Source organism: Mus caroli, chromosome 18, assembly GCF_900094665.2.
Source record: "Mus caroli chromosome 18, CAROLI_EIJ_v1.1, whole genome shotgun sequence".
NCBI classification, from domain to species: Eukaryota; Metazoa; Chordata; class Mammalia; order Rodentia; family Muridae; genus Mus; species Mus caroli.
Window position 1 is genome coordinate 54,034,519 of NC_034587.1, and position 14,914 is coordinate 54,049,432.

The 14,914-nt window shown below is 43.6% G+C and overlaps 1 protein-coding gene across 1 annotated transcript in view; it reads left to right on the forward strand.

Moving 5' to 3' along the window:
• The window catches only part of Megf10 (multiple EGF like domains 10), a 158,007-nt gene that overhangs the window by 120,967 nt on the left and 22,126 nt on the right, over nt 1-14,914 (forward strand). Inside the window, exons 11-14 of the mRNA XM_021150436.1 lie at nt 290-410; nt 1,172-1,335; nt 3,631-3,733; nt 14,722-14,868. Of these exons, the coding sequence (XP_021006095.1) occupies nt 290-410; nt 1,172-1,335; nt 3,631-3,733; nt 14,722-14,868 (535 nt within the window). The remainder of the gene's footprint in view (nt 1-289; nt 411-1,171; nt 1,336-3,630; nt 3,734-14,721; nt 14,869-14,914) is intronic.

The window sequence follows — 14,914 nt, forward strand, 5'->3', positions numbered from 1 at the left end:
ATGGAAGTGTAAGCCGAATAAACCCTTTCCTCCCCAACTTGCTTCTTGGTCATGATGTTTGTGCAGGAATAGAAACCCTGACTAAGACAATCATAAACATGAGCCAGCCAGGATTGCACCTGAGTCTCCACAATTTGCATAGAAATGGTATTATAGCAACTTTCAAAAGTATAGAGTGTTAAAAATAGAGAAGAAACATAATTAGCATTGCCAAAGGATATTTGTGTTTTGTGCTGGCATGGATTTACTTGGTAAAAATAGCCCGTGTTCTGCTGTTCTGCTCATCCAGGGGACTGACTGCTCTACTCCGTGTCCTCTGGGACGCTATGGGATAAATTGTTCTTCTCGCTGTGGCTGTAAAAATGATGCTGTCTGTTCTCCTGTGGATGGATCATGTATCTGTAAGGCAGGTAAGAGTGTGCCTGTGAATCTTTTATCTGGTCCTGTTACCTCCTAGAGTCACTGGAAGGACACCCCGATGGGGCTCTAGTTCTAAATTTACTAAAATCATAAAATGATGGCCTCAGCATACCTCATCCTTCCCGAGTCCAGAAAAGAAACTCAAACTCGGTCCTCTCTGAAGTTGTTGCCAGCTTTCAAAGTCTGAGTCCATGATTTTGGGAAGGGTAAACAAGCAGACGTGTCTATGCCCCCAAATGGCCCAAGTTGGAATTGTGACAAGCAATATAGCCAGCACAGATTTTATGTGTGGCACAGAACGTGTCCTCCGTAGATGCAGCCAGGATCTTGTAAACACATTTTTCATACTTAATGGTTATTGCTTCAAAGCTGAGGCTAGTCTTCCAAGAACAAGCCTCTCACATAAACAGACAAAGCTTATCATTCTACCCTGAGCATCACAGCACATTAAAGTTGACCTCACTCCACATCCTTTCCCAGGAGCCCATGGGATGCTTCTCAGCATTGGCATCCCTGACTGATCACAAGGCACAGTTAGCTGTTTGGTTCCTCAGGGGTTCCTTTTCATTTCTGGTCGGTCAAGGCCTTTTGTGGCAGAGCCAAGGCTGTCTGCTACTGCTGGGACTGGGGCTGGGTAGCGCTGTCATGCATCTCCAAGATATCTGGTACAGGGAGACGTGGCTTGGAATGGCTCAGCGAAGCTCCCTGTTGCCTTTGTTTCCTCACACGCTCTGTTGTCCTTGTCATGCAGGCTGGCACGGGGTGGACTGTTCCATCCGCTGCCCCAGTGGCACATGGGGCTTTGGCTGTAACCTAACATGTCAGTGCCTCAATGGCGGTGCCTGCAACACGCTGGATGGGACCTGCACCTGTGCGCCCGGATGGCGAGGCGCGAAGTGTGAATTTCCCTGCCAGGTATGTGTGCTGTGCCTGGGTAGCCATGCCTAGAAGACTATGCCCGAGGGATGACTTCTTTGTATAGCTTGCTTTTTTTTTTTTCCTGACTGAAGGTGAATGAGTGTGACTCAGTCCTCAGTAACTATTAACAGGATTTGAAGTAGACAGAGGCTTGGAAAGGGATTGAGGGGAAATCAGCTAGGCAGGCTTTAAAGAATATCTCATTCTCTCCTATTGTCCCTCTGCTGATCTCCCAGCCCCCAATCCAGCATTTTCTTTGGTGGCAGCCAGGCAGCAGCACTGGTCAAACATCCAGTGTCTGCCTGTCAGCTCTCCAAGTATTTTGTTTCCATTATAATGGAAATCTGCAGGCTTTGGGGTGGGGGAGTGACAGGGGCTTGAAAAGGGAGCTGTGGCTGGTGTCACAGAAATGTGCACTGAAATGATGACAGCAGGTCTGGAAACAGCCTTGGCTAATGTAAATATTTCTGGAGGCACAGGAGTCTCCTCGGTGCACACTCCCTTCCCTAGACCTAATTTGGAGACATGCATCCTTAGAACGCGTCCTCCTCCATAGCTGCTGCAGGCTAGCTGATAGTGAATTGGGGAGTTCTGTGGTAACCTGTTGCATGCCTGCCTTCCAAAGCACTTCACTGACTTCCTGTTAGCATGAAGCTTTCTTCTTGAGCCATCAAGCATCTTAGGAGCAGCGGTATGTTCTTTTACCCCCGGGACATCATCAGATGACAATGTGATCCCCCCCTGAATTGGGCCATTTCAGAGACAGGGCTTCCACCAGACCTCCTTTTCTTCCTCTGGGTCTCCTCTTGTTAAGTACAACCCATTTTCTAAAAGAAAGGATTCCTGCCCTGCCCTGCATTATTCTGTGCTCCCTAAGCCCCCAGGAGTTAAGCTAGCTTTGCTGTGTCTGTCCAGACCAGTGAACCAATTAGCAATGCCTGGAGCTGGTCGTCTCTTACTTCCTCATTATAGACAGAGTGGGAACCCGGTATATGCTGCCCATTGTTTTGCATTTGATGTATTGGTAAATCTGGGGAGTCTGATGGCTCAGGGGCTTCTGTTATAGCAGAGCTAACTGCTGTGCAATCCTGTAGGACATTAGTGGAGCCTAATAAGTAGTTTAGTTGGTTTCTTTGCTTAATAAATTCTAGGCAAGAGATTACATCATCTAACACCCGCTGCCTGGTACTGCTGTTTCCATGTCCCCTCCCCCAGTCGCTGGGCTGTTTTCCTCATTGTTTGGGTGATACAGGGACGTTGGTAGGTAGCATCCTACACCAGTCCCAAGGATCTAGGGTATCAAATAAGATTTCACTCCAAATAGAAGCATTTCTATTTCTTCCTCATGAGTCTTGCCCATCACCCCAGAGTCTCCTCTTCATTGGACAACTCAACAGTCGAATGTACTTGGAGGGGTGGATGAGGAGGCTGCCAATGGAATGTGCATTTACAGTTCTGAATCATAATGTTCTACACAGTTCAGCCTCTTTCTGAGAAAAGAAGCTATGTAGTAAAGAAAATAACAATAGATTTTCAGTTTTCTTTATTATGTCATGTATTCCACTGACAACAGTTCAAATCAATATATAATATATATATACACATATACATATATACACATATGTGTATGTTTATGTATACATATATTTACATATGTATATATACAAACATACACTCAGGCACTAGATAGATTAGACAGATAAGTACATAGTAAATACATAGATACATACTATAGTAACATCTATATGTTACTATATTACTATGTTTCAATGTAACTATGTTACTATGTTGCTATAATAACATCTATGTATCTATGTACTTACCATCTATCTATCTACTGTGTACATGTATGTTTGTGGTGTGTGTGTGTGTGTGTGTGTGTGTGTGTATGTGTATCGTTTTTAGGTGGACAAAGACCTCTTTCTCCTCCAAGGAAGACAATTATAGGGAAGTCTGAACTTTGTTGTGAGAATAATTAGAGACAAGTGAGCGTTTGTTTATGAGTTGTGGTAATGATAAGAAAAAGGCTCTCTCAGTCAACTAGCATGCTTATACTTATTGTATGTATGCATATGTATATGAGTGGTTTAACCATGCAAATCTCCCAACTATTGTATCAGGGCTAAGCTAGCGTTGAAGTGATTTTAACATGCTACCTCCTCAGGCTTGCATTTTGCATCATGGGGAGAGGTGGTGCAATGTATGTTCCTAAGAAGCATGTCAGGGCCTTGTTTGTTGTCATGTGAATACCTAGGTTTGTCATTGCTGGCTTTGATGTTCCCTTCCTTGTAGGATGGCACTTATGGGCTGAACTGTGCCGAGCGCTGTGACTGCAGCCATGCAGATGGCTGTCACCCCACTACAGGCCATTGCCGCTGCCTCCCTGGATGGTCAGGTAGGAGCTTCGGGCAATGTTTGAAAGAGATAACCAACACTTCAGTGTCTAATGGTGTTGCTTGCTCCTTTCAAAGAAATGCAGAAAGCTCAGTTTTTCAGAAAAAAATTCAAAATGCAGTAAAGTCCCCAGCAAGGGGACACATTCTTGCCATGAAATGTTAAGTGTTGGGTGTGACTAATCAGTCACCCACGGCAGTCACATCTATTGAGCTGGTTGTTCATGAATGATCTGGTTGCTAAAATGCAGGCCAGCAAGATTTCTGTGATATTTTTTGATTATTGAGAGAAATGAAAAAAATAAAATAAATCCCCAAACTATAATTAGAATCACTATAGATATAAAGCTAATAACTACTACTAATATAGTTCATATACAAATATTGAATCTCTTTCCTAGAAATTAAAGTTAAACACTGTATCTTTGTCAAAAATTTGAGTCCTGAAAAATTCATGGTCTGACTGAGCACACACTTTCTAATACAGTAGAAACTCCCTCCTTATTTTATGTGGCTTTATGACTTCAGCTAGGAAGTTTATCAGGAGTGTCATGGTACTGGAAGAAAATGATGTTTTTACTCATGATGCACAAGTTTGCTTAGACATTTAGTGCCATCTTCAAAGCCCACAGTAAATCGTGAGCAAGAACATCGCTCTTCTTGCAGGACTACTTTGCATTTCCACCAACAATATCTGAGCATCCCCGCATCCCCGCCAGCGCATCTGTCCTGCTGGCGACATCCATCTCCATGGGTGTGAAATGGGCCCTCTCTGAGGTTTTGTTCTCTGCTCCTCTGGATCCATCCTGTGCATTTATTGACCACCTATAACCCTTCTCGGTAGAAATATCTATTTAGAGCTGTCATTTAATTTTTTTAACTGACCTATTTTTCTTTGTGTCATTGAGTTCTAAGACCACATTATATAAATGTTTACCAGACATGATTTGCAAACATTTCATCGTATTTTCTGTTTTATTTTTCTTTGTTATTTTTCATAGTGTCCTTTGAAGCAGAAGTTTCTATTCTTAGAGTCTACCTTGTCTAATTTTAAAATGCTGTTCCCTTGTGCTCTTTGGTATCGATTCTAAGGAATCAAGCTGGAGAGATGGCTCAGTAGTTAAGAGCACTAGCTGCTCTTCCAAAGGTCCTGCGCTCAAGCCCCAGCGAGCGCATGGTGGCTCACAACCATCTATAATGGTTATCTATTTTATATCTATATAAAATAGATAAAGAAAGAAATCTTTTTTAAAAAAAATAAGGTATCAGTTTTTTGAAGACTATTCTATCCCCCTATTGAATGTTTTAACTTATTCCTTGCCGGAAGTCAATTTCCCATAGACGTGAAGCTGATTTCTGGATGTTCTATTCAATCACACCAGTCTGTATGTTTGTTCTCATACTAGTAAAATTCTTCCTTGATTGCAGGAGCTTTGTGGGAGGTTTTAACTTGGGAGAAGTGTGGACATTCCAACCTTGCTCCCTTTTTATGGTTGGCTCAGTCCAACCCTGAAATGCTGGAGCCCTTGAATTTCCACATGGGTTTTAGCTTTAATACATTAATCTCTCAAAATAAGCAAGATGGAAACTTAATGGGGTTTAGCTGATAGATTAATTTGGGGATGCACTAGAAATTCAGCCACATTGAATCTTCACATTAACAAGCATGACCTGTCACCAGCAACCCCTTCAAGGGCACCTTTAGCCCTTCTAGAATTTGCTGAGCCCTTCTTCGGTTGTGGAAAGGCAGAAGAAAGCAGTGATGAACTGTCATGAGTCAGTGTCATGTGTTATAGTGCCATGTGTCAGTGCTACCATATCAGATAGGGTTAGCTTGTACAATGACTTCCTCTGCCATCAGTAGGAGTGACTCATGGACTCAAGGCCTCTGTCCCTGTTGTTCCTTCTTGCCTTGTGAACTTGGCTTTATAGTACGAAAGTCCACCTTTCTATGTCCCTTATCACTGCCCTTGAAGCTGGCCTTAAATAGCATCTGTGATTTCACTAGAGCTTTTGAGTTTTGCAAAATGGACAGACCAGTATTTCATTCTCAGTGACTTTAGTGAGAAAAATAGCACTGATTATCCGGTAAATTCAGAGTGATCCTAACAGAGAGGCCACATTACTTGATTTGGGTCCTACTCTACCAAAATCTACTTCTGTCTTATAAATACATAGAGAATGGGAGGTATTCTTGAACATTCCAGTCAGAACTCAGGTGTCAACCTACTCTGATGATTTAAAGCCAGGCTATAAAAGGCATACCCTAGTATACAAGAGGAAAACAAGAGATGAGCTGGCTTAAAGCCAGTCAGAAAATGTGTTCCTGGCATTCCACAGTCTGGGTCATGGGGTAAGACAAATTATCCCCCATCTGGCCTTAGACCTACCAGGCTCCTGTGGGAATGCACTGGCTTTGCCACACAATGTGATCGTATAATCTTCTCCCCATCTGTGACCAGCCTGCTGCTTCCTGTCTCATGTCATGGATCTCTCTCTCTCTCTCTCTCTCTCTCTCTCTCTCTCTCTCTCTCTGTGTGTGTGTGTGTGTCTGTCTGTCTGTCTCTTTACTCTGTAGCCTGTACTTATGTCTCTAATTTTGCTCTCAGGCCAGCCCAGTGGTTCTAGTGACTCATTTCTCTGGGTCTTCCATGGGCCTGGGTTTATAAGTAGCTGTCTGTTGTAGGCTGTTTATTGAGCCTGCTAAAAGGTTGTTCCCCACACTCATAGTACTCACTTGGTACAAGCAAACATATGTGTGTGTGCATGGGGGTACAGCTTCAGAAAGTTTAAAAACACATCACAGTCGGAATGAGAGTTGGATTACTTTTTCTGAACAGAAAGAACAGTTTCTGTACAATATTTACACAGGACATCATTTCATTGTCGGCCATGAATAGACTCAACTTTTTTTTTTCACTGATAACTAAGTTGTTTTGACTAAGTTCCTTGTTAAGATTCTTCTTACAACAGGAAGGAGGCTTTGTTTTTTAACCCAGGAGCCAGGTTTCGGCCAAACCATTACCATAAGCTCAGGAAGGCACAGGAATTGGTCTACTTTTTTCTTTGTTGCTGAGCTTGTTCTAGGTGCCATGCGAGGGATGGCTTGCTGGAGAGGGTCCAGCCTGATGTAATGGGGAGGCGTCCTGCACCTCAGTGAACTGCAATCTAGGGCTTAGGCTCTTCTCCCTGACTGAGATAATAAAAGTGGAACTAAGTGTTCAGCCAGTGAGGACCCCAGCAGGGGTGGCCATGAAGGGGAGATTGGAAGCGGAGGGGAGGACATTAGTATCCGTAGACTGCAGAGCCATCACCTCCTCTTCAAAGGAAGTCTGATTTCTTAGCCTGGAGTCATCACCACCCAAAACTTTGCAGTGTTTTCTCAGGTTTGTATCTTCCTAAAGGAACTGAGATTTTAAAAACAGGAAGACCATCAGTCATTCTTATTTTATTTTTATTTTTTATTTTTTTGGTTTTTCGAGACAGGGTTTCTCTGTGTAGCCTTGGCTGTCCTGGAACTCACTCTGTAGACCAGGCTGGCCTCAAACTCAGAAATTCACCTGCCTCTGCCTCCCAAGTGCTGGGATTAAAGGCGTGCGCCACCACGCCCGGCTCATCTGTCATTCTTATTAGGGGAGTGAGGGCCTTGTCAGCTCAAATGGCATAACTTCATTGAAATTATATATGTATAATATTATATATAAATATATTAACATATATTTATATGTGTAATATATAATAAGTTAATATAAGTTATATGTGTGTATACATAATAATTATTAAATAAAGAAGAGCCTACAAATCTACAAGGAAGCAGGCAAGGATGGATATAAGGCGGGGTTTGAGAGAGGGAAGGGAAGGAGGAGAAATGACATAATTATATACAATTTCAAATATTCTTTTAAATGAAGGAAAGTAGATCTACACATTAGCATGTTTTAGCAAGGTAAAACTGTGAATGTTAACCGAAACTCAAAGTGCATTCAATATTCTAACTTCTCTTTCTCGAATTAATGCACCACTTTTACAAAGAAAGGAAGTACCCGTTTACTATACATAGATATTTAAAACCTCAGTTTGTTGACAATTTGAGTGAATAAATCATTTTATTGGAAAGAAAGAGACCTCATTGGAAAGCTGAGGAAATGAAATGCCACTGGAACTGGAATACACATATTAACTCTTTTGGATCCGAGGGGCACGTGTTACTGTGATCAAGGATATTGAGGCTGCCTTAGGCTTTGTACACATCAGTATACACACTGCACACACATACACACGTGCACTCACATACCATATCTGGTGTGCACAAACACATCCCACATGGTTATAAACTGAAATTAGCTTTTCAGAAATGATTGAGCAATTCCAGATGAGATATAAATAGACAGATTTACATAGATAGATGTACGTGAATATGCAGTTTTCAAGAGTAGTAGTGGAGTCACAGGCTTTATGAAGTTTTTCTTAAAAAAAAAACAAAACAAAAAAACGGTAGAAACAGGTTGATGTTTCTTCCTGTCTGCTCTGGGCTCAACCATCCAGGAACACCTACTCACTGAGCATTATAGCTAATCACCGTTTAATTCCAGCTGCCTGAAAACACTTGTGGTCTGTGGCCTGGCTCCCAGCTCTGGCCAAGATCACTGTCACCTGGGAATGGCTTTCATTTGCATGTTCCCAGTTGCCATCTAACACCTACTGAATGGGAGTTTGGAGAGTGGAAGAGAAGGGGGTGGGGAAGAGGAGAAGAGGAAGAAGCTCTCACCAGTCCATGAAGCATTTTTTTGTGCAGAATCTGAAAAGATTTAACAGTCTCTCAGGATGCTCTCCTGGGCACACGGGTTGAGCTGTGTGTCTTCCAGAGGCGCTTGTCTAGAATGCTACCTACCCATTACTTGGTAGTCCTTTCTGTCATTTAAAAAGTTAGCCCAGTCGCCAAGAGAGTGGCATTCTTCAGTCTGTCTAGTGGAATCTGGTACATCTTATCTTCCTGATTATTGATTATGGGGGCAGGGGACCATTTCTTGACAGAAGCCTCATAGCAATAATAAAAGAAAAGAGGATGCTCAAAGATGCCTCTGTACCTGAACAGGAAAATTGAATACTAAACTCTTGGAAAGGGGGTAAATGTCACAGCAGCCCTTGATACCCCTGGGAAAGTGGGTGGGATCACACAGTGTGGTAGAGTAGGGAGACAGGAATGCAGAATGGAATCAGAGGTGGGGCCCTCACCTGAGCCCAGCCAGGAATGGGAGGCCTGAGAGGAGAACCCATGGGCTACCAATAACAAGAAATCAGCTTCTCCATGGCCCCCAGAAGCAGCACTAAGCAGCCTTTCTGTCCTACACCCCACTGTGACCACCGGGGCAAATGAAAACTACCTTTGGGGTTCATCTATTCCTACGTAGCTCTCTGCCACCGTAAGACTCTCAGCGATGCCGATATAATTACCACCAGGGGCTTGAGGCAGGGCAGGAGGGAGACATCCCAGAGTCATATAAGCGAGAATCCAAGTTAAAGTCCATAACTACATTAGAGGGTTTAGTCAATATGCAAGGTGCCAAATAACCACAAGTGGACACGACTCACTTCTAGAACCCTCTAGATGTGGACGCGTAGGGCACACGTCCAGTCTGTATGTCTGTTCCTCACTTGATGGACAGAGTATCTGAAATGAGAATGGCCCCAATAAAGCCCCTAGCTTTCCCACTCTGCCCCACAGCCTGCTGTTTGTCTTCACCCAGAGCTGTACTAAGGCAGGCAGTGATTGCTAGCAGGCTGGTCTTGCGGCTACAGATGTGAGCCTCCCTGTTATCTATGACTGAGAGAGACTTTTTGTCAACATCCAATAACAAGGTGTCATTCCACAACCACAGTCGAACGTCTCCATGTTCTTTCTACACCAGCGTGGTGGTTGTGCACTGGGAATAAAGACATAAAATAGTATCAACCCCTTTCCTGTTCTGCCAGGATAAACTATGGACAGAGGTGGTGGATCACTTGCCTCTGCCGTCTGTGCCATCACTTTGAAGATGTTGGGGATTGGGAAATAAAGAGAATTTATGACCAGATACCGTGGCTCTTCTCCTCCACTCATCTACCCCACGTATTATTAACAAATATCTGTTTTCCTCTAACATGTATTTAATAGGTTGCTGGCTAGGGTCAGGACATTGAATCAAAATAGTTTTCTTTTTTTTTCCCCCAACATGCCAGACATTGTAATATTAGCATAAGAAGTATGAGGATTTGGGGCTATGCCTTTGAGAGGGGGAATAATGACGTGTGTCCCAGATGATTTATTTACTACATTCATGCAATCACAAGTGCCCAGGGAATGCTGGTTTCCCGGGGAGGTCCCCGGCTTAATGCTTCAGGCATTAAATGTATGAACATCTCTTTAGTGCTGCCTAGCTGAAGTTTATCACGGTCATTCAGCCATTGCCTAGCAACTTGAGAAGCCTATCAATGGGCTCTTTGTCCCCAGTCCTGGCAAAAACACTCCCTCACTCCCTCGCAGATCTCCTTATCAGCATTCAAAATTTTATCAGGAAGACATGTTTCCATTGAGCAAAACTGCTTGCAGCTCTAAACCCACCCTCTTCCCATTTGCCCCCGTCCTCCAAATATTTTAGAAATTATTTTCCGAAGCAACTAGTTTTAAAGTTTTTAATCTGCCCCTTGGTCAACATCCCAAAGAAATTGTCTTAGAGTGTTTCATTATTTTCCTATTCCTCTTTAGTTGGGGATAACGGCTCCCAGGACACCTTCCTGATTTGGGAAGCTTCCTGATTCAGGAAGGAAAAGGTGCTAACACACACAAGGACCTATGTCGTGAGGACCCCCTGCTCTGGCTTCTGCCCTCCTGAGGCCCCACGTGCAGGGCAAGTGTTTTCCCACTACTCACTGGTCACATCCTCTCTGCATACACCACCCCAGAGGCAGACACACTGAAAACATCACCTCCTTAATCAAGACACCCTGGTACCCAGGGCCAAGCATTACCCTCCATGTGTGTTAGTTCCTAGATAGTGAGTGCTGCCAGGCTCTCTCGATCTCACAGCTGACAGGATACATTGTTTTGGGTAGGGTAGAGAACAGAGGAACTTTCCACTTGCATCTTCTCCTTCTGTCTCTAGAATTCTTCTTCCCTTGTGGGTGGCTTTGTTCTGGGTCTTCTCATTTTTTTTTCCATTTGTCACCTCAATAATCTCAATCTGTCTCCTGACTTTTTGTCTCCAAGACTCATCTCTTCACACCATCATCCACTCTCCTATGAAACACAAATGTATCCATGCCATCATCCCTCATTTGGTCTCTGATAACATGGCATATGAGTGTGGGGGCAGGGGAGGGTCTCCTCCCACAGTAGGATGCTTTTAGCTATTCTCCATGGGTCCATGGTTGTTCACATGCTTCTCTCGGTATTTCTAGTTCCTAAGTTTCACCTGTTCCCAACGTTGGCAAGTTCTGAATACTTGTGAATGATTCTGCAGTACTTGTTGGGACTTTGAGTTGTGTACCCACTGTTCCCTCAGCCTAGACCTGTCTTTCCTCTTCCTTGATCCAGGTCACTAGACAAAGCTGGGGGTGTGACTTGTGGCTTTATCACCCTGGAGTTAACGTTTTTTTTTTTTTTTTTTTTGAGAATGTCTTACCAACAAGCCAACACTAGCTAGATTCCTAGAAGGCATACTGACTTAAATTATTTTTCATCTTTGGCAAATAAGGAAACAAAGATACGTTTCGTGGACCCTACCAAAGTTGGCAAATATGAGATCAATAGAAATAACGAGAGGATGGGGGGTATTAAAGCAAATTCACAATTCTCTCAGCACCTCTTGATCTTGGAGCATGCCTCACACATCCCTGACCTGATGCCAAACGGTGATTCAAAGAAACACTTCACCAGGACTTAATTGTGATTCTCACTGCCTGAAGTTTTACACTTTGGTATTTACTTCTTAGATTCTCCAAATTTGGGCCTTCTTGGAATATTAGTAATCTCTAGGAAAGAGAGGATCCCAGCAGTAATAGATTTATCATGCCCTTCCTTGGATATATAATAAAAGAGATGGCAAGAAGCATGGAGGATCTGAGGAGAGGTAGGGATGTAGGATAAAGGATGCTGCAGAGGAAAAGCACCATCTTGCTAGGCTTGTCTCATCTCTAACACTTGTCTTGAAATAGATGAGGTGTCAATATCTACAAAAAGACGACTCCTTTACTACCCAGAATAAAAGAAGAGAGTTGAATTTCCAAGAGAGAACAGAAAAATGGGATGTTTATAATTTACATTAGACAGAAAGTTTTCTTTTGCAATCCTAAAAAGTAAAGAAACCAAAGCTATTTAAAAAGCATGCTTGGATCCGTTGAGATATGCTTATATACCTGCAGGCAGGCAGTCTCCGAAACAGAATGATGGGTACATCATGGGAAACATGGTGGATCCCCCACCCCCAGCCCCAGTTGGTCTCTTTGCTGTTTCATGGTGCTTTTTGCTTATTGAAAAAATTACCTTGATGAAGTTGATCATGACAGATGGGTGTTCTAGCCAGCTGGACAAGTCTCTTGAGGGAAGAGGAATCAAGTACCAAGCAAAGGATCACTTAATTTACATCTGGCCTTCAGTCATTTTTCATAACTAACCCTGTGTGCTTATCCACAAATCATGTTAATCTATAATACTCAAAACCAGAGTGGTGGTGACTCTGGTTGTCAACTTGACTACATTTGGGATTCACCGTAACCCAAGTGGCTGGGTCTACCTAGGAGGGATCCACCTTTAATCTGGGCCCTACCTTCTGGTGGCAGCCTATGTAGAAGACACAGAAGAAAGGAGGGCTTCCTCTTTGCCTGCTTGCCCTTCTTACCAGCAAGTTCGTTCCCTCGCTGGCATTAGAACCGACGTCTTTGGTATCCTGTTGTATACTGCGACATCGAGGTTTATGAACTGAACAACTATTGGATTCTTTGACTTTCTGCCAGCAGGCAACTATTGCTGGAATAGCTGGACCACAGCCTGTAAGCCACTCTAATAAACCAGAGTATACATATCAGAGATTACCCAATCAGTTCTGTTTCCCTAGAGAATCCTGACTAATACAGCTATATATTACAGCTGTATATTATATATTATAGCTGAATTTAGATGTGATGTGATTTGGCCAACAGTTGATAAAGTCACTTTAAATGGCCAAGTATCAACCCTCAAACCCCATTCTGCATTAAAAAAAAAAAGTACTGAGAAGTCAGAACTAGTTTTCAGGTTGACTATAAGGTTATCTGGGTAATTGTTTGGGCTCCACATCCTCAGGCTTCCCTCTGAGATTAACCTGAATGGCTCTGGGTCAAAATGCCCAAGGACGTCTGAATCTGGGAAGCAGGTGGTCCCTTACCACCTTGGCTGTCAAACGAGAGCCCTGGCTTACTGTAAGGACGGAAAGCCTGAGTTCCAATGGAGAGGGAAGCCCCAGGCATGTTGGTTACCCTTGCTAGTATTTTCTTTAGATGTGAAACAAAGCTTACATTTGCAGCCTGCTCCTGAGTTCGAAGCTCCTCTGACTCTCTGACGATTCTGTGTGGTAGAATTATTAGTTTGAAAAAAACTTGGCAGAGACTCCATGGTTGGTACTTCACATTCAGAGGGTGTAGAATTTGCAAGTCTGTCTCAGCTTCCCAAAGGACCTTGAAAAGTAAGATGTCTGTGAACACAAGAAAAAACAGCAGGCTCCTGCTCCATTTACTTATCCTGTGGGGAAAACTTAGTCAGTGTTCTCTCTTCAACTGGTTTCCTCTGGAATAAAAGTCTGTCACTGACCTGAGCTGGACAAAATGGAGCTGGGTCTGATTTGCCAGCCTTTGCCGTGCTAAGGACTTTCTAGAGGATGAACATGGAGACCAGAAAATCTAGAAATGTATTATAGGACAGAAATGGCTTTATACCAGCTGGCGACATCCTTGTGGTCATTTGCAATGACTTCCACATTAGGTTCAGGGCACAATAACCTTTTTCCAAAACGACAGACAAAATGTGGTGTGTCCTGCCTGGTGTCCTCCAGGCGGGTCACCGTGAGGTTTCTGGGATACAAGAGCGAGCATGTCCTCCCTGTGTTATCCCATGGTCCGAGGCCAGCAGTCACCAGCGCAGCCCAAGTTAGAACTCTTTCCTTTGCAGGGGAAGGTCTCTGAGAGTTATGATGTAACACAGAGATCCCTGTTGTACTTCAAATATGAATTTATGAGACTTCTTATACCTCCAGTAATGCCTGGCATTATTCTCCTCCTCCACAGATTGGCTTCCTGTAGGTGTGTTTATTGGGTCATGACTAGTTTAAGGGTTCTTTATCTGCCAAGTAAAAATATTAGCTCCATACAGTTTCATAAGAGTTACTTAGACCAAAGTACTTAAACAGCGTTGGGCTGGGCTATTCTGCCTGTACGTGAAATGAATCCAGTGACATATATGAGTGTGTCAGCTAACCCAGAACACTAGATCTTTGAAATATTTTAGGATGGTGTGCCCTCCTCCCCAGTAGGGTCTCCTTCATGGGGAATAATTTAATCACTTTGTGCTTTTTAAATTTTCTCTGTAAAAACAAAATGGCGGTGGGGTGGGGTGGCGCAAGTAGGAAATCAATAGTATTTTCTTTTTCTGATAAATTTTGCCTTCAATGGACAGGGCCCTGGGGCTCCCTGTTGGTCCTTTCTATTAAAGAAGAAAAGCCAATGTGGTGAAATAAATGTTCTCTCCTTGACTGCGTAGGAGGGAGTTCTGGGTATTAGATGACGTTAAGATGACTCTGTGCGTTTAGTGTGTACACGTGATGCTTTGATAACTGGATTTAAGCCTGGTGCCATCTCTACTGCTTATTGTTGTCTGAAATAGTTGCTTGTGCAGCATTCCTGATCCCCCCACTGTTGTATTAGCGACCTCACGTCTCCACACTGCGCCTCCCTCATCCCTGCCCTGTGTGTGATGTTTCAGGTGTGCACTGTGACAGTGTGTGCGCTGAGGGACGCTGGGGTCCTAACTGCTCGCTGCCCTGCTACTGTAAAAACGGGGCTTCGTGTTCTCCGGATGATGGCATCTGTGAGTGTGCACCCGGATTCCGAGGCACCACTTGCCAGAGAAGTAAGTGTCTCCTGCATGATGCTTTCTGCCCCCCCCCCGCGCCCCC